Source organism: Notothenia rossii (assembly GCF_949606895.1).
Source record: "Notothenia rossii genome assembly, chromosome: 9".
NCBI lineage: Eukaryota > Metazoa > Chordata > Actinopteri > Perciformes > Nototheniidae > Notothenia > Notothenia rossii.
In genome coordinates, this window is record NC_136907.1 from 20,063,592 (window position 1) to 20,084,138 (window position 20,547).

The following is a 20,547-nucleotide window of genomic DNA, read 5'->3' on the forward strand; positions in this document are numbered from 1 at the left end:
CTCATTCTGTGCGCGTCCGTCGCTGTCTCCCAGGCGAGGATTTCCGCGTGGGTGACACAGATCCAGCGCTACCTCTGGCTGCAGCAGGCGGGTAGTTGACGTGGACTGAAGGCAAAATTAAAATTATATTTGTTTCTGAAATGTTACTCAAATTACATATCAATGTATTACTTAATACGTGAATAACTCAAAACTTTGTGAGACCCAATCTATTTCCTTAATTATTTTATTTATTATGAACTTTTCTGTGCGGAAGTCCTAATAATTGTCTTCTGGTGTGACATTATGTTTAATGATAATATTTAATTCAGAGATTGTCAGACAGAGAAGAAATATATGCTCAACCATTATCAACTTGTTTTAAATATTTACCTACAACAATAGTAATCAATTTTAATTTACAATCATGTTATTGCCCTACTAAATGATCTACACATAGGGACTTTTCATAAAGGTTTTGATTATTTTCATTATAATAAGTATGAAACCTGATTGAACTAAAAACTATCTTTACATATCCATATTCAGGGCTCGACATTATAAATGGCCAGCTGGCCCAGAAGCACTATATAGACAGCCCGGGCCAGCATAACGTACTTTCCACTTGCCCGCTCGGGCCACTAAAAATATTGCTTTAAAAAAAAAATGTGTCTTGTGGTATTGGTATTTTGACTAGCAATTTAGTTAAATTGTTTCGTTTATTAACGCTACAACATAGCGTTTCGTGAGGCGGTTGTCGTTGTTGGGTGAAAAGCAAACAGCTGTTTTTGGTGCGGAGCGCAGCGCGAGTAGGCTCCCGTGAGAGGGAGCGCTCTCCTTCTTCACTACAGACTATCGCGCCACCTAACCATTCGCCAAAATGTTTTTAATACCAGCGGTAACCGGCCAAGAGCCGGGCAAAAAACAATCTTCAAATAAAAGAAAGTCACCGGAGGAGTTAAAAGGAGAGTGACAGGGAGTATGAGAAGAAGAGGGAGAGAAGGGTTTTAGCCACACTGTAACGCGTCCTAAAACCCTTTTATAATCTATCGATTAGATTTATGATTCGAAAATTATAAAAGTAGGGTAACAAAACGTGGAGATTATTCGGCTGAATAAAACGTGCATTTATCAAACAGGTTTGTTTTCCACAGACCTTATTTCCAGCTATTTTCCAAAACCCTGTGGAGAAATCCCATTGCATTTTGTCGAGGGGACCAGCGGCTTACCCCCAGTTTCCACAGGGTCCGTCTGCGCCGCGTTACGGCTGCGCCGCGGCGGTCGTAAGGGTCGCGGCCACTCTAGTCAATGGGTGCTATTCCACCACACGCGCCGCGTTACGGCTCAGACGCGTCCCAGAAGCGGCTCGGCGCAGCGCTTCTCTAAAATTAGGATGAATCCTATTTTTGCCGCGGCGCAGCCGTAACGTAAGGTCGGGCAGGCAGCCCCCCCTCGCAGAAAGTGGAAAGGTGAGCATCCAGGCCAGGCCCATCCCCCAAATATACTAATTTAGCAGACCCCCCTCCTTCATCACAACACCTCCACTACGATACGCACAATGGACGACGAGGTTTTCATCATGGAAGTGGAAAAACACACTATTTTATATGATGTAACCAATGCTTACTACAAGGACAACATTAGAAAGGACAAGGCCTGGTTTTTAGTCGCTGCAGTTTGTGGAGTGGAAGGTAACAACTACATATTAATGTTTTAAAGTTAATTAATACCCGAATTAAAGCTGAATCAATAACAAAACTGCGGGCCTGCACGCACGACGCTACGCTTAACGGGGACGCGTCCGGTGAGTTATGGCGCTAGACCAAAACCGTGGCGCAGACGGACCCAGTGGAAACTGGGGGTAACTTCCTGGTTTTATGACGCCTCATTGCACCTCTCAATATGATGCCAATAGCCGCGTTCACACCGGAGTACTTTTCCCACTTTAGTTCCCATATAGTTCCGAAATGTCGCGTTCACACCAAAAAGAGCAGGAACTAAAATGAGTTCATGAGAACCTTTTTACCCCCTTTTCCGTCCCTGCTAGAGAGCAGGGACTCTCATGCGGCTCTCTTGTGAGAAAAGAGCTATATTTCTGATTGGCTGGGCGGATTGCAAACCACGCCCCGTAAAACTGAAAAAAAGTGTTGTGAAACCACCATTTTATTAGCATTATTAGCATTAGCCCAGCGCAGAAATGCAGAGAGACTAACTTAATGCAACACAAAATAAAACATGGGAGCGGTGGAGATGAGGAGGTGTCGGCGTTCTGGCGGTTTACTCGGAAGGCTTCAGTAGAAGCTTCTACTGAAGCCAGTCCCCAACAACCGGGGACTTCCGGCCGGGAATTTTTGGCGGCAGTATACGCCGTGAAGTTGTTTGCGGCCTGCCAGTAATCCCAAAGCAGAAGAAGAAGAAGTGACGTCAGCGGCTTCATTTGCCTAATGCACCCCCAGGGACTTATTCCGGTGTGAACGCGAACTGTACTTAGTTCATCAGAACTAAAGAGTTCTGATGAACTAAGTTCTCATGAACCTTTGTGGGAAAAGTACTGCGGTGTGAATGCGCCTAATATAAACAAGGTCTTCTGTCGGCTCTGTACATCAATGCTGACCTATGCTGACAAGTAAGTGAAGAGTAGAAAATATAAAAGGTATTGGCTATAGGGAAATGTCCCAGAAGTTTAGGATAATGAAGGTTGTAATCTAATCTATTACATAGCCATTTCATTTCTCCTAATGACAGGAAGGCAGAAAGCGCATTATACAAATAATAATACTCATAATAATAGCAGACATTTTTTAACAATGACCACAACATCATTATTTTAATAAACCAAATATGAACAATTGAGGAAAATGAGGAAGAACTGATGATTCAAATGTTGTAGTACAAGTAGTAATGTAGTTAGTGCATAAATTACTATTGCAACAAATGTTTTAATTTTTTTCATTATAAGTCGATTTTTTTTTTGGACGAATGCTCCGGGCCAGTGGTTACAATGGTGGGGCCAGTGATAATACAATTCCACCGGCCTGGAGGGCCAGTGGCATTTTACCCTTAATGTCTACCCCTGATAGTGATTATATTACTCTTTTTCTATTCAACCCTTTTCTCAGGCATTTGAGAACCAAAATGCCTATTTTCTTTACTTTTCTTTTTTTTCGCACCACAGGACATTCTGTCACACCAATGGACACTAGGGGTTTCCCCAACTAATCGACTAGTCGACTACCTTTACCACTAATCGGCGCTGTAGGCCCTAGTCAACTAGTCGTGAAAAAAATGGAGGTAAACGAGGTGCTGCAAAATGCTCAAAAACACGTCCGACATTCTTATGTATGGCAGTACTTCAACGAAGATGTAACCAACTCCACAGTGAAGTGTCAGTTGTGTACAGCTGTACTGAAGTACAATACAAATACATCTGCTATGCGCAACCATCCGAAGATGAAACACCCGCTGCCGACAGCTAGCACTAGCAGTAATGCTAGCACCAGTGAGCAACGGACCGGCGTCAGCACTGAACAGAGGCAGACGAGCAGCAAGAAAACACGGGTCAACAGTGATGCGGATGATGAGCTACGGGATTACTGCCAGCGGACACCGCATATCCCCACAATGGATAATCCACTGGAGTGGTGGGCAGAAAACGTGCACCGCTTCCCCCGCTTTCGAGGAGCTTCCTGGCTATTCCAGCCACAAGCACCCCGAGTGAGAGGGTTTTTCCCCTGGCAGGCAACACTGTCACCCGAAAGCGGTCAAGCCTCCGTCCCTCACATGTCGACGCGTTGGTGTTCAAACCAAACCAAAAATATGGAAAGGTGGACGTTATCGTGGAGGACAGCGAATAAAGTGTTGCGCAATGCGCTGTTGCGCACTGGATTTACGTGGCATTTATGTAAACAAGAGTTTTTTGCTGTCGATTTTGGTGAGTCCAGTTACTGTTTGTTATTTACTCAGCCATGTAACACAAATTAAAATGCAGTGTTTAATGTTACTGTATGAGTTCCAATATAAAATACAGTTGTACACCTCTCTTTGTGTGTCTTTATTATGACGTAACGACTAGTCGACTGCTATTTTGAAAAACGTGTCGACTAGTAAATATTGGTAGTTGTGAAACCCCTAATGGACACCGTTACAAAAATATGCCAAGTTTTTTTACAAAATCTTTATTATTTCATCTCTACTCTCTAAAGTTATATTCTGAACATCAGAACCAACAGTGCTATTTAAAAAAAAATGATTGGCTAATAGCCATCATAACATCATAACATGGACATAAACGGAAATGTGAATAACAATGGATAGCTTGAAACATATTCAAAACAATTCATTAAACAATTCATCCATGTAACATTCAGTAGAGATAACTAATTTCATTTTTCAGTAAAATTCATTGAACAATTGATAAAACTCATTAATAAAAACATTCAGTTAAGATATACACATTCATTGTTAAGTAAAATTCAGTCACATCTGTAGTTTGACTCAAGTGGTGAAACAATGTCCACTAGCTCATACTGTAGATTTTGGTGCTTGGGACTCGCATCAGGTTTCTACATTCTTTCAGATCTCATTGAATAGTAACCATTCATATTTGGTGAGCTGGTTGGGCTTTGGCTCGGAGATGACACTGGCGATTTGTTCTCTGTGGTAGAAAATGCAGTCTGGCTTATTAGGCCACTTGAATACATTTCTCTTTCCATGCTGAACCATGCAGTTGATTTCAATGTTGTCAAGAAGTAGCTTGGTGATCTGACCAACAAATAGTTTGTTGTCATAGCTAACTATGACAAACTTTCCCAGTGTACTCTTCATTCTTCTCCACATCAGTACTGGGACTCTCAGCATAGGTCTTCTGGATGCTGTCTGGATGCAGGTGATCGGAATTTGCATTAGAAGAATCGTCCATCCTCATCTTAGTTGGTTTGAAGCATTCACACATCTCTGGGTATTGGCAGAAGCAGCTCAGATCCCTGTAGTAAATATCTCCTGGACAAAAAGGAAGTATCTGTGTGTTTTAAGAAGCCCGGGGACTTTTGGAACTGATGGTGGCAACATTTCATTGAAGACATTAATATCACTTTCATCAATCCATTTGATTTGGATGTTCTTGACTTCTCTGTTGATCAGAAATTCATACAAGTCCTTCGGATTTTGTAAGTCTTTCCCCCCATGGACATGGTTGTCCGCCATCCGTTTCACAGCTCCACCAACTCCATCAGGTGCACCCTTACCGTGGGCTCTCTCTGAGTAATTCCAATTGATTTGCTTGAGCCCCCAGGTATAGGGTACACTGCTGAGGAGGAAACAGTTTGCCCTATTTCGATACTGTGTGACTGGACCGTCACTTAACACATGGAGCGTGTCAATCTTTTGGACCGAGTTTTGCATAATTTCCTGTATTACAGGTTTGATATGGGCCCACGCAGCCCTTTCATTATGACTGAGAGAGTCAGAGATTGTGGCATACGATTGTGAAGCTGTTGATGTGTAAGCCACTAATGTGTGGATGGATGCCTGTTGTCGATTTCCTCCAAAATGAAATGATTGAATCTCTGTGTTCAATTTACAGGCATAATTTTCAGAGAAGTCAACATGTAGAACTATTTCGTTCTCTCTCAGGTTGTCTTTCAGTTGCCTGAATTTCTGGGCCTGGTGAAGCCAGTTGAAATGATGGATGGCAATGGCGTCCAACTCTCTGTTGAATTCCTCAACAAGTTTTGACACTGTACCATTTTCGTTTTTCTTTACCCAGTTTTTATATGTTTTGTTCCCAACCACCACGTCTTCCTTCGTCCAGTGTTCCCATCTGGCTCGCTCGTCAGGATTATAAGCCGCAAGCTAGATTTAATCATAGCAGCACTTTGTGCATGTTCGATTCATACAATGTAAGTCTTCAGTATTACAAGTAATACTTGAGAGGAGATATGATAGGCTTTTTGAGGAGAGTACACCCCTCTGTGACAAGCTGTCAATTCGGAGCCGCATGTTTTCATGCTGGTAGCAGGCACATGTATTACGATCATTTGATCGGGCTTCTGTGACAAAGAATGGCTTATATCATACAAACTGTCTATATGATATTGCATGATGTGCTTCACATGTCTGGTTGTACTATTTGTGCAAATCAACTAAAGATTTTGCTAGTACTCTCCTCTGCATTTTTTCTTTCCTACCAATAATGTCTTTTTTCCCAGGGAGAAGTCTGCTGTTCTCATCTCTAGTCAAGAAGGACTCCACTTGTGTTTTTCTTTGTCCAGCAATGTATCCTTGTTTGGACTGTTTTGTTCTTGAGGGACTTTTCCCAAAAACGTTCCGTGTCTGTATGAGGCGTTGATTCTGCCTTCTAAACCTCTCAGCTTTTCGTTTTTCTGCTTTAACTTGTTTAAGTAATTTCTTATTTTGAATCAATAGCTTCTTCAGCTGCTTTTTGACAGCGGATTTTCTTTTTAATCCCTTGGGTTTGATTGGAGCCATCTCATTGGGGGAATGTGTTGGTGTGCTGCATAAAAGAGGTACTAGGACTTCATTGACCATGAAGTCAGAAGGTTGATCATCAGCCTGAGGTGACTGTGGAGTTAGTTCAAGTATAGCCTTATTGGCCCTGTTCCTTGCCCTACATCCTGCCTGGGGCCAGAGCACGCGGATGCGGCTCTCAGCCATCTCCAAAAAAGGACAAAACCTTAAGCATTTCTGCCCACGTAATGAAACATTTTAGTCGTTTAACCATGGTGGCATGTTAAATTTACTTTCCGCGTCTCTCTCTCAAGAGATCCTCTCTCCTCCTTGGATCTTCATTCAACCTCTCCCTGTACTTTCTTGTCCTATCCTTACTAGTCATTGTCTGCCTGTCTCTCATACCTTCCGCCTGGACCTCAAACCAAACAAATAGGTGTACTCAAAAGGTTAGAAAACTTATTATATAAGTAGTCTAAATTAATTTTAAAATGCATCTATCTAGGCCTTATTTATAACCTACGTCCACTGGTGTGACAGCCATTTCCACTAGTGTGACGCTGACTTTACGTCACACTATAGGACAATGCTGTCACACCAGTGGACATTTTCAATTACGTTGTCAGTTTGCAGCCTAGCTGTATGCTAGAGAGCCTTCAATCCAAACTTACAGTGTAAGGTTTACATCATATTTAAATGTAAAATAATATAAATGTATTAAAATGTTCATATCAACAATTTCATTAAGTCACACCAAAGGACAGCGTTATTGGTCCCATTTCTAAAAAATAGCAATATTATGATAAATATCTGAGCCAAAACTCACCCTCTGTTCATTCCATGTGGTCCAGGGATGTCTTCTGTACTTCCTGGATAAATAAGGCCCTCTCTCACGGATGGGTCCCCAAATGAATGCCTGTTCTATATTCACAAAATGGTGTCACACTAGGTGGACATCAGTTTTGTGGACAAAATGTAATGCGTCATAAGCATTTGGATTTGGTACATGAATACTTAAAACCTATAGTTTCATAAAGTAAACATTGCTATTATGTGTATAAAAGCTATTTAAAGTATTTTATTGTATTTTTGTTTATTACAGTAGTTTGAAGATTGGCAATGTGACCCCGTAAAGTCACACCAGTGGACAATGTTCATGTTTCAAACAAAATATTTAAATATTAGAAGTATAGAGCTCATGAATTACAGATGGATTGGTTATTGAAGATCAAGATGTTAATAAAAATAGAGATTTTAATAAAACTTCACCAGTTATTATATATATTTGTCACCATGAACAGAAAAACAAGGCGTCACGTCAACTGCCTGCGTCTGTTACGGAGACGGCCAGAAAAGTGCTACTGGACGCTCCAATCAGCCCGGACGGGCTGTTCGGACCCCAGTTCCACGCCATGGTGGAGTCCATGAAGACGGCCGCGGAACAGGTGGACGGCATTCGCCAGCATGTCAGCTGGCTCCAGCCTGCTGAGCGCCCACAGCGGCACCAACGCCCGCAGCAGCCGCGGCGTCCACTCCGGCCACAGGAGGCCGCAAGCGGAGAGACGCCCACAGCAACCGCCTCGGCGTCAGACTCGCCCTTCGGCGGCTGCAGGGGCTCCGTCCCACGTCTCCGCTCCCCCGCCACCCCAGAGACAGGGTCTCCCGGCGGCGAGTCAAGGGGGAGTGAGGCTCCCCCGCTCCTGGTCTGCTCCGCGAGAGCCTCCGAGGAAGCAGAGCCAGTAATTAAGCCGGCTGCCACTAATCTGTTGATAAAGTTGACAGCAGGGCTCCCTGCAGAAGCCTGCTGGTTTTAACCTATCGGTTAGTAACCTGCAGAGCTTGCGGCGTTCCTCGGTCCGAGATACGCCTCCTACACACGGTTATAATAACCCATGAGCGCCGTTATAACGCCTCATGTGGACAGCACTGCACACACCTCCACTCATCCCTTGAGCGTGTACACGCCTCATGATGACAGCCGGAGTGAAACGCAGCGTGTGGAGGCTTCCTCACAGCCCTTTCGCCTCACGGGCAGCGGCGGCGAGGGCAATGGCGTGGCTCGTCACCATGACGACCATTACAGCACATCACAGAGAAGCCAGAACGGGGGAATGAGCAGTATTCCAGGCTAAGTGCTCCCAGCAGCAGCGCCCGCAGCGCCACGGTGCCTAGGGCTCGCTGCAGAAGCCTGCTGGTTTTAACCTATCGGTTAATAAACTGCAGAGCTCGCTAATTAAGCCGGCTGCCACTAATCTGTTGATTAAGTAGAAAGCAGGGCTCGCTGCAGAAGCCTGCCGGTTTTAACCTCGGTTAATAACCTGCAGGGCTCGCGGCATTCCTCTGTCCGAGATACGCTTCCTACCCACGGTCACGTTGCTAAAGCCTGGTTTTAACCTGTCGGTTAATACATTTCAGAGCGCGCTAATTAAGCCGGCTGCCACTAATCTGTTGATTAGTAGACAGCGGGGCTCGCTGCAGAAGCCTGGTTTTAACCTGTTGGTTAATAAACTACAGAGCTCGCGGCATTCCTCTGAGAGATACGCCTCGTACACACGGCCTTAATAAACCCATGAGCGCCGTTAACGCCTCATGTGGGCAGCACTGCACACACCTCCATCCATCCCCTGAGCGTGTACGCGCCTCATGATGAGAGTCGGAGTGAGACGCATCGTGTGGAGGCCCACGCGCAGCCCTTTCGGTCCAAGCACACCTTGGGTTTCCTCACGGGCAGCGGCGGCAGGGGCTCTGGCGTGGCTCGTCACCATGACGACCAAAAACACATCTCGAACACATGCGCCCGCTCTCAGAGTTTTTCTCAGAGTGGCAGCGCGTGTGTCTGATGGACAGATGGATGAGCAGGCTGATCAGCAGAGGATACGTCCTGCAGTTCGCCTCTCCCCCCCCACAGTTCAATGGGATACAGGAAACACTCCTGTCCTCCCAGAAGCTATGTCTTGCGCTCCAATCCGAGCTGCTGGAACTCCTGTTGAAAGAGGATATTTCCAGGGTTCCTCAAAGGGAGGAAAATCAGGGGTTTTCACTCCCGTTATTTTTCTAATCCCGAAAAAGACTGGGGGAATGAGACATCCTCGATCTGTCAGTATTCCACATGCTGACGATCAAACAGGTGCTGGAATGTTTTCACCAGGACGACTGGTTCACTTCCACCTGAAGGATGCATACTTCCACGTACCCACCATCCCAAAACACAGGAAATTCCTGCGTTTTCCATTTCAGAGAATATCAGACCAGACAATAGTCTGCCGTTCGGATATTTCCTGGCTCCTCGCATTTTTGTGTAGAGAAGGCTGGAGCCACTACATAGAGGAGGGATGAGAGTTTGGTTTTCTCTGGACGACCTGCTATTTGCTGGCTCGCTCCAGAGAGGAAGTCGCTTTACAGACGGTACATCTCGTATCGCATCTGTCAAAGACTGGGTTTCATAATAAATTGGAAGAAGAGCTGTCCTCTTCCCTCTCAGACAATCGTTTATCTGGGAGTGGAATTAAACTCAGCCAGCATGAGAGCGCGACTCTCGCGGCAGCGAGTGGAGGAACTGACAGCTCTCCTCCGGCGTGTCACAACCCACACAGCCCCTCCGTGACGCAGCTGCTCTGCGTTGGCGTCAGCTGGTCACGTGACGATACCCCTGGGTCTCTTCCAACAGGGGGACTCCAGAGGTGGTTCATTCGCTGCAGAAGCCTGCTGTTTTTAACCTATTGGTTTATAAACTGCAGAGCTCGCGGAATTCCTCTGTCCCAGATATGCCTCCTACACACGGTCATAATAACCCACGAGCACCGTTATAACGCCTCGTGTGGACAGCATGCACACACCTCTCATCCCCTGGGCGTGTACGCGCCTCATGATGAGAGACAGAGTGAAATGCAGCGTGTGGAAACTCCCTCGCAGCCCTTTTGCCTCACGGGTAGCGGCCGCGATGGCGTGGCTCGTCACCATTACGACCATTACGGCACATCACAGAGAAGCCTCTCCCCTCAGCAGTTCCATGGGATACAAGAAACACTCCTGTCATCCCAGGAACAGTGTCCTGCGCGTTTTTACTCCGCTATTTTTCTAAATCTCAGAAAAAAACGGGGGAGTCGCCCCGTTGCTGTACAATCAATGTGTTGATTCGCACAGACAACAGGCCACGGCTATGGAAGCAGCCTACCTCAATCGCCAGGGAGGAGTACGATCTGCGCAGCTTCTGAACGCAGCCAGGCGGCTGCTGTTCTGGGCGCGCCCACACGTTGCTCTCATCAGAGCAATGTATATTCCCGGCGAATTGAACAGAGGGGCTCGCAGAGCGCAGCAGCCGTGTTATGCGAGGAGAACGAAGACTCAGACCTGTGTCACGCGCACTAACGCCTCAGTGGGATTTGGCTTTGGTGTTACGCGCACTAAGCAAAGTCCCATTTGAACCTTTAGACCAGGTTCCCTTTAAACTGTTGTCAGCCAAAGTAGTATTACTTTTGGCTCTATCAGCGAAAAGGGTGAGTGATTTGTCTGCTCTCTCTTTGGCTCCGTCATGCCTCCGGATCCAAGGAGATGGCAGTTCAGCTGTTTTACGCCCTAACCCGGCTTTTATGCCAAAGGTCATCACAAGCTCTTTTAGACACATTTGGTACGGAGTGTCTTGTTAGAGTGAGTGACGTCAGGGATCCAGCCGTGCGCTCTCCTGCCTGTCTGCACGCAGAGAGCTGCTGTTCCCCCTCTTTTTGTCACTGGGCAAAGTATGACCTTCGTCTCTACTTTTTCACAGCGGCAGGTATGTATTGTTCCCAGCCTTCGTCCCCTAATGAAAATATTCATGTTATGCTATATTCCAGGGACGGTGATGCGCCATTACGCATGGCAGAACAGGCATTGGGTGTTATTGAGCAGGTGTGTATGTGCTTCTAGTGCCGGGGCGCAGACTACATCATGCTTCGCCCTTAACCCAATAGCGATAGCCTTAGAGGGCAAAGCCATATACGAAATAGAACTGTAGTTACCGACTGTAACTCCAGCTTCTATGAGTAAATGGCGTAGCCCTTTAAGTGCTGGGCCCCACTGGCTCTACGAATAGCTGAAGAAACGTTATTTTGTATGGGAGCAGATTGTCGGGCCTCCTTCCTATTTATACCGGAAGGAAGCCCGAGGGTGGGGCCCACCTTGCGGGTGGGCGTGGACTACAAGTGTTTCAGTGCTGCGCAGGTGTGCAGGGGGATTACCCAATAGCGATAGCCTTAGAGGGCTACGCCATTTACTCATAGAAGCTGGAGTTACAGTAGGTAACTACAGTTTCAGAGAAAATTAAAATTAATTCTCCATGTATGATAAATGAGGTAACATTCTATTTATGGTATTATTTCCACATATTTCTCTCCATTCTCCCTTCTGCCAATGGTGTCGCAGTTTCTCGTCTCTCCCGTTTTTGTGCTACGCATGGGTCAGAGTTTGCGAGGAGGACCGCACATTTTCCCGTCAAGTTATTTTTTTATAAATAGCAAACATTGCGAGGGTACTGCAGGTGGTCGGGGAAAAAAGTTAAATAAAATCCACTTTTTATTATCAAGGATTTTCGGGGACCACCTCATAAGTGACTTGCTCTATCGAAATCAGTCGCATTGACCCGAAGACACATTTTGAGTTGTACACTGTTGGAAAGAGGAGATTCCTAGCTTTCTAATGATATCAGGCAGTAGGGTAGTGGTCGTTGGGCTCATCCATGGATGTGGCTCATCGGACACTTATGAGAGAACATTTCTAATGTCCGAGTGCAAGTGAATGCACCACAAGACCCGAGCCTTGTAACCCCTCCCCCGGCGCGAGCGGAAATATGATTGGCGGCGATTTCATTTGAACGGGACGGAGCAAAACGAGAAGCATCTGAACTTACTGTAGACGGAAAGAATGAGGTATTTGCAGTCTACAATGACAGAGAAGAGACTGTCAAGTGTGGCTGTACTCAGCATTGAATCAAAAACACACTAAATCTTTGGATCTTAAATCAGTTTGTGAGGCGTTTTGCTGAACAGAATGGTAATCGCCAGCTGATAGGAATAATATGATTGTTAATATTACATATGAATTCAGACAAACATCGATGAGACAGTTAATTAATGTACTTATTGCAGCAGTCTGCATATATTTGGTACCTCTGCTGGTCTAAGAGTGAAACAAACTAATTCAGTTATTGTTCAGTTAAAATGTATTCAATTATGTCTGCCATCTTATATATTTCTATTTAGGCTGTACTGATGTGCCACAAGTATGTCACCTATTGTTATTCAGTTAAAATATCAATATTGTGGCTTTCCAAGTTAACATTGATTGATATGACTGCGATTAAATCAGCATATACAGTACTTCTGCCAGGGGATGCCACCCCTCAAAATCTCCTGCCACCCTAGATCCACCCCTGAGTAGGCTATATTTTTCGTTCCGTTTATTTAATAAGTTAATTTCAGGACAACTTTGGGAATTGTGTTTGTTTGTTTTGAGATTTAAATAGATTTTGAGAGAGAGAGAGAGAGAGAGAGAGAGAGAGAGAGAGAGAGAGAGAGAGAGAGAGAGAGAGAGAGAAGCAGCGCTGTCTGCTTAGTTGCAATACTGTAGCTCAAGCATTAATGCAACTTAGGCCCATACATTGTTTATGTTATTTATATGCCTTTGTGTTAGGGGTGTATCGGTACACGTACCGAAATTATTCGGTACGGGCCCTTCGGTTCGGTACACGTGTGTACCGAAGTGTACCTAAAGAATATAACGTTAAACGTAAAAAATTGAGAACGTGAACAACTTTTTGGAAGTAATCTCAGGTGCTGCGTCGCAGCACTCAGAGTCATTTGCTCGCATTGGGTTCAACGCGTCAGAGCGAGCAAGTCATTTCATTGGACGAGAGGCATACTAGGAGAGCTGTTCACAGGGATGCGTTCAAATGTAGTCAGTCATTTGAGGAACTGTCGAAATGGCGAACGCAGATAAAGTTGAGCTCGAAAATCCTCCAGCATCATTGAAGTCTCCGGTTTGGGAACATTTTGGTTTCACAGTTACGTACAAGGATGACGGACAAAGACAGGTGGACCGAACCAAAGCCGTTTGTCGGCATTGTTAAACTAAAATTGGTTACGCGGCTGACAATACATCAAACTTGCACACTCATTTGAAAAGGCATCACCCGAACGTGAATATCACCGGTACCAAAATAAAAAAGACTGAAGTTCAAACCCAACTCCCACTAGCATTTAAGCCTCCACCACTCGCAAAAAGTTTAGACCGAGCCAAAGCAAACGCCAAATGTCCTTATGTTGCCATGTTAGCAAAGCGCTACCTGGCTGTATCTGCTACCTCTGTCCCTAGCGAGAGGGTGTTCTCCACAGCAGGAGACAAGTTAGTGCCAGCAGATCTGCCATTTCGGCAAGCAATGTGGACAAGTTCATTTTTCTTTAAAAAAACATGAAAATACAATAAGAAGCAAGTCATAATGTCAAACTGACTGCTTAGGTACTAGTACAGTACAGTTCAAATACAGATTATTTCAGTTCATCGAAATGCTGCACCTTAATGTTTATTTTTATTATATTTTGTATTTATTTGAGTGAATATTCACAGTTTAATAATAATTAAAAACCCAAAACTAATAGTTTGTTTTGTGAGTACTAGTACAGTAAAGTTCAAATACAGATTATTTCAGTTCATTGAAATGCTGCACCTTAATGTTTATTTTATTATATTTTGTATTTATTTGAGTGAATACATTATTCACAGTTTAATAATAACAAAACAAAAACAATTTTTTTTTTAATGTTTTGTGATAATTTTTTCTGCTGTACCGAAAACGTACCGAACCGAACCGTGACCTAAAAACCGAGGTACGTACCGAACCGAAATGTTTGTGAACCGTTACACCCCTACTGTGTGTCCATGGTTTGGAGCCTGTGTGTGTTGAGCGCAGCACCGTCTGCTTTTTGCAGTACAGTAACTAAAGTAGGACTAAGCATACCGGTAGTTTTTGTAGACCTGTCTGCCCGTTTTGTGAGTGCACTGCGCGCGTGCGCACTTGTGGCATTGTTTCGGATTACCTAATTAAAATAGCTTCCGCCGTCCTCTTTGAGAAACATACACAACGCAGACAGACACCGGTCACAAAAGTATCAAATAGGCTTCAATTTACTTTTGATTGTCTATAATTAACTATAATAAAAATATCGGCGTTTTAACACTACGTTTATATATGTAGCCTACTTATTTTTACGGTTCGCATATGAGGTGGTCCGCGAAAATCCTTGATAATAAATAGTGGTCCGCATAAAAAAAAAGTTTGAGAACCCCTGGTTTAAGGTATTTACTCCACCTGTTGTGTGATTAGAAAAAGAAGGTGATTTGGTTCGGATCATTTTTTTGACTGTATGTTTCTACCTTGGTTATTGTTTGTATAATTTTCTTTATCAAACATTGTGAAACTTAACCTCAGTACCGACTGCTTATTGGGTAAGAGTCACAATGACGAGCCAAGTTTAGCCTTCTAAGCGACTATGTTTTTCTTTTCTTTTTTTTTAAATGAAGCTACGAGGATTCACATTATTCCGTCCTACTTGTCTTGCGCCTGAACTCACCAGACACGGAGACGAATCCCTGGTAGGGGTTGAATTCCCTTCACTTCCTGAACCCGAGGAGTGTGTTTGCACATCAATATTCATATGTTCTCGTTGTCCAGTCCTGCCGAACACTGGGCTTTTACAAAATCCCTGACTCTGCTCTGCCTGTCCTCCGTCGGAATCTGAGGACACAGGACTCCTGCAGGTTGCTGAACCTTCCGAGGGATGGGGGTTATTGGGGAGGCCGGGACTTCTTGGGAATACTGGGCTCTTGGGCGGACAGGAAGTGGACCTCACAGAGGGGGTTAAACTATCCTGGGAGGAAAACGTAAACCCCGATTTACAGTCTTGGGGTCTGCAGGCACTTGCAGATGTCTTGTTTTGAGTATTCCAGCCAAACATTGGACTTTTAAAATACTCTCCATCATCTCCCTCATCGAGGTCGGAGAAGAGAGGACTCCTGCACAGTGGGAGCTTACTGGAGAGTTTGGGGCTCTTTGGGAATGTCGGGCTCTTGCCCGGAGCAGACGGAGACTCTCGTGTGGAGGTCAAAGTGTCCTGAGAGCACAACACAAACCCTGAGCTCCTGCAGGTCTGCAGCATGTCCTGGCTCAGACGCGGGACGAGGACCTTGGCTCTGCAACCCTGCGAGGGGAAGACGGGGGATTTAGGGGGCTGGCAGTCCTCGATCTGGGTCGAGTCGGAGATCTGATTCAGAATCAGAATCAGAAACAGGTTTACTGCAAAGTAGGTTAAAACATACGAGGAATTCTACTATGACATAATAATTTCTAGGTGCAAAACATACATTTTAAAGCATCTCAAACCTTAATATGTACACTTACTTATTTAAATGATGCTACTAATTGTTTAGCCATGGATGAGTACTTATTTGTCTTCATTTTATTATTGCTTGCCTTTTGCTATAACGTTGTACATTTCCATGATGCGGGACTTCTAAAGATTCTGATTCTGATACATAAAAACAGTCAAAGAAGATAAACTGTCATGGCAATAATAATAAAAAATAAAAAAACTAAGGCTAAAAAAGAGAATTTAGTCCATCAAAAGAAAACCAATAGTGAAATATTTTGATAATCTATTTCAGATTTGTGTCTATATCTTCTCTAATGTGAGTTGTCTCATTATCAGTAACTGAACGTCTTTGGGGTGTGGACGGTGGGGAAACTGGGCAAAAAATATCACATTGTGTTCTGGGATATTTGTGATGAGAAATGTTAAATTATAAGAATTATAATTGCTTAATTGTATATTTTTGAGTTTGGCATTTAAAGACATGAGCTAAGGACGTTAGAAACTGACCAGCAACGTTTTCTGACATGGAATAGGTTACTAATTGAATCAACAACCAAAAGTGAACCAAATAAACGGATCAATCTAAGGACAAATAAGGTAGAAATGACTTTATCCGACCTGTGGGGAGTCCAAAGCCGCTGACAGGCAGTCTGAGCTGCCGGGGGAATCCTGAGCGGAGATTTTCTGAGACTGCGACAAATCTGGCATCTCCAGCAGAGGGCTTCCTTCTTTCCTTTTCAACTTTTTTCTCAAGGTATTACGTTCACCTCCAGTTCCTTTGGCTCCTGAAAATACAATACAGCATGTTTGAAGATAAGATCAACTTTATTGATTTCAATTTGGGAAATATTTTCGTTACAGTAACATGTAAACAAGGCATTGCAGACAATGTGAAAATGAATGAATGAATAAAAAAATAAAAATAAAAAAAAAACAGAACAGAACTTTATCGCAATGGTAAGTCTTACTCACTGTAAGAGTCATTTAGACCTATAAATATTTATAGTAAATGTTTGTGTTGTCAAGACGGTTGTATATACTAGCAAGCGTTCAACCCTGTGATTGTGTGATAATGTGTAATTCTTCTAAATCCAATTTAAAGTGTCGATTACTGTTAAGTTGGTAGTGGACCGCCACGTGACGTGTGGATTTGTAAGCTGTGATTTCTTTAAATAAACCCTGAAGACTTTCCTTCTGTGACTACGTTGATTCAAGATTCAAAGGCTTTTTTTTCATATGCACAATAGCTAGAGTGTAGTTCTGTAGTAATGTGACAGACTCACCTTGGTTCAGGTCGGTCTCTGCTGTGCGGATGTCCGCTGACGCTCCCTGGTCGATGGCAGACGCCGTCTTCCCGCCTGAGTACAGGAGTTTCCGTCGGGAGCAGACGCCGGGTGAAGCCTCTGCATCGTCCAGCAGGCTCTGACTCTGGGGTGCCGGGCTGGGTTCTGTCTGACTGACAATCTGTGAGAAACAAACAAGACAAATAGGTATTAAATAATTATCTAGATACTATATTAGCTATTTCAACTAGATTGACATCATTTGTGTCAAAGATTGATTCCTCTTCCCAGTAATTTATTATTATCTAACTAAAATAATACAATGATAGTTTTCTGTTGATCCTCAGATACAAACAGGAACAGCTTCTAGTAAATTCTGCATGTGTTTCCCTGTTAGATCAAGGGAGTCAATATAAATGTAGAAACATATTTAAGATAATAAAATGTTTTTCCGTTTCAACTTTTATTTATTTATTTCCAAATGTATTTATTCTTTTAGTTATTTATTCCATTATTTATTTATTTCCACATTTATTCACTTATGCTGTATTTATTTATGAATGTATTTATTCAAACTTATTTAAGGTTCCCTCCTCTGTATAAAACCTTCATAAAAGGGAGGATTACAACAAAAAAAACTCCTCTTTACTCACGCTCTCTTGGATGGCTTTCATCATGGCCTCCTCCTCTTGCTGCTGTCTGAGCGCCGTGACGCTGGCTTCCTGTTCGCTCAGACGCAGAGCCAAGTCCATCATCTCCTCCTCCGTCATCTCTGAGGACAACAGAGACACGAGTCAGGGTTGTTTTTATCACATATTGATAAAGAAAATGGTTTTAGATTCTTACTTGTGTCGATATACATGACCATTTTGAGAATGACATAGCATCTCAAAGAGATTCAGGAGCTTCAATAATGAATTTTATTACAAGATAATGTGAAAAATCCATAATTTTAAGAAAAATAATAGTAGCAGTAGTATTTTGTTTTGTTTGTCACAGTAATAACATGTGTGTGTTTCAATTATTTTGATAATTTCTAGCTCAATTCACTTTATATCTGTCTTTCTTCAATTGCTCAATCTTACCCAGTGTTTACGCCGCACATACGCTCAATGCTTTTGAAATGACGTTGGTACCCTAACTGTGATGTACCTTGTTTGGATTTGTTTTCCCTCTCTATCTTGTTTTTTTTTCTTGTTGATAACGACAGAAGTGATGATGAGAGCTCCTCCTGGAAGAACAAACAAACAGAATTAGTGCGGTTCATTTCGTGGAAGTCTTAGGTTTTCTGGATCTGTGTCTTCCGAGGTGTAACTCAGTCTTTTTTTAGCAAGCAAATTATCATAAAACCACCACTCACAATTGACTATCTAGCCACAACTGAATCATCACATCTGCTTGTTTTTGAAAAGAGCGTTTAAGATAAGATAAAATAGAAACTACAGGAAACCTGCAGAGAAAAATGTCAAGCTTTAATCCAACTATTAATTTAAATTCAGAAAAATGTGGGTAGAAAACAGCTGCTTGCAACGTAAATGAAAAATAAAAACATTGTCTAATCCCCGAGCTCCACCTGCTAATGTACTATTAAAAACTGCTTCAGTGACGCTGGATTTAGACATGAACCTGTATTTATCTCAGCTAATTCTAACTAATGTTCACATTTCCTTACATTGTTGTCTTCGTCGTCATCCTCCTCCTGTGAGTTGTTGTCTACCTGTTGGCTTCCACAGGGAATGTCGCTGGTATCCTTGAGTATTTGCTTCCTTAGAGCCATCTTGGTCTGCTCCTAAGAAACTTTGATACAAAAAAAGACACAGAAGAGACTTCAAGAGTTACATTTTCCTCATAATCCAGTAGTTTCAAATAGTTTCTCAACACCAAGCATTTGCGCTGGTATTCAATCGGGCCAGAGCTAAGGTGACACACAAAAAAACATTTGTATTACTATTATTATTATAAAAAAAATACAATCTTTAATCAAATCTAATATAAATAGTTGTATAGTGTAATTATACAAGGCTTAATTGATTTGATTGATCTGTAGTTGGAGTTAAACTATGGAATTCCTTACCAAATGGTTTAAATGGGGGGTCAAATAAATAATAATTAGACAGTGTGAATATGTCAGGTAACCTTTTTTGCTGATGGTAGAGTATAAGTAAACTAATAAAAACATAAATACAATTTGGAGTAACTGTGTCACATGAAATGTGAAATCGATTGCAGATTTTTCCTGAAGATATTCATATAAAATGGAAAAGAAACACTAAAATACAGGACGTAATTTACGAAATATCGGTAATCAAGTGGTGTGCCTCATAAGACACAATTATTATTTTTTAAAGATTTGTATTTATTAATATGGGCATGAACTAAGAATTCTGATTAAAAAACGTGCTTTTGTTGGAGCAGTTACCTGATGATGATGTTGACGATGAACAAGAACAAGATGAAGATGACTTGTCTTTTTTTCCCCCTCTCATCTGTCTGGGACATACGAACTTGGACCTTCAACAATAACTTAAGTGTAAATAAAAAGACTAAATGAGAAGCCCAAAACGACTGAAATCTGATAAATGCACACAATTATCGGTAAAGCTTCCTTTAAACGTCTTCCGTTTGTGTGTTTATTTGTTAAACTGCTACGTGAAACAACAACAAATTGCATAATAACCGGAGTAGAAACATCACACTCACATCAGAGTTTTCCTCACTTTCGCGGCGCCATGTTTGTTTCTGTTGACGCAAACACGTGACTGCTACGTAAGGCGCGTCTTCCACGGTGCCTTCGGGGACAGTCGGTCAAATGGTATCTGTCTGATGCCTTCAGGGACTCTATACATTCTTCTTCTTCTCTTGCTTTTGGCGGATTGCAAACAACTTAAAAGGTGCATACCGCCACCTACTGTACATGAGTATGCATCATCACATCATTCCCGACTCTATACATTGTATATCTTAACGTCTGTTATGCTTTTACTCTAGGACCATAGGAAGAAAAAAAACTACACATACTACCATTGTGGAATCACAATCAGCCAGATCACAGATACAAGGTACAGGACTTGTTGGAGATTTGGAGGATGTTGCAAACCAACCTCGTCTCCGCGTGTCGTTTGACAAGCTAGGTGAATTCGGTAAAAGGGAGGGATTAAGAAACACCAGAATACAAGTTAAACAATAATCCTGCTTTAATGATATACAGTAACGATACAAATACAAAGAAATCACGAAGCACTCTGCAGAGTACTCCGGGCTCAGGTTCTACCCCACGTGTGAGACAGGTCTCAGGAACGGCTGGTGAAAAACAAGAGCGCGAACCAAAGGAAAACACAGTCTTTCATACTAAAACACAGGAGGAGGTGTGTACGTGCATTCCCCCAGAGGTCATCTTATTGGCAGAGATCAACACATGG

General features: G+C 43.0%; 1 protein-coding gene across 8 annotated transcripts in view; it reads right to left on the minus strand.

Moving 5' to 3' along the window:
* Positions 1-20,169, minus strand: part of uimc1 (ubiquitin interaction motif containing 1) — a 37,343-nt gene extending 17,174 nt beyond the window's left edge. For 3 of the 8 annotated variants that reach the window (XM_079648207.1, XM_079648203.1, XM_079648210.1), the window contains exons 1-8: positions 19,548-19,821; positions 18,801-18,925; positions 18,281-18,359; positions 17,782-17,900; positions 17,129-17,309; positions 16,464-16,630; positions 15,048-15,737; positions 7,271-7,360 (exon numbers count right to left, since the gene is read on the minus strand). In XM_079648207.1, coding sequence (XP_079504333.1) covers positions 7,271-7,360; positions 15,048-15,737; positions 16,464-16,630; positions 17,129-17,309; positions 17,782-17,900; positions 18,281-18,359; positions 18,801-18,905 — 1,431 coding nt within the window. In that variant the 5' untranslated portion in view covers positions 18,906-18,925; positions 19,548-19,821. The other 5 variants (XM_079648205.1, XM_079648204.1, XM_079648206.1 and 2 more) reach the window with 5 other exon arrangements.
* Between the last annotated feature and the right edge of the window lie 378 nt (positions 20,170-20,547).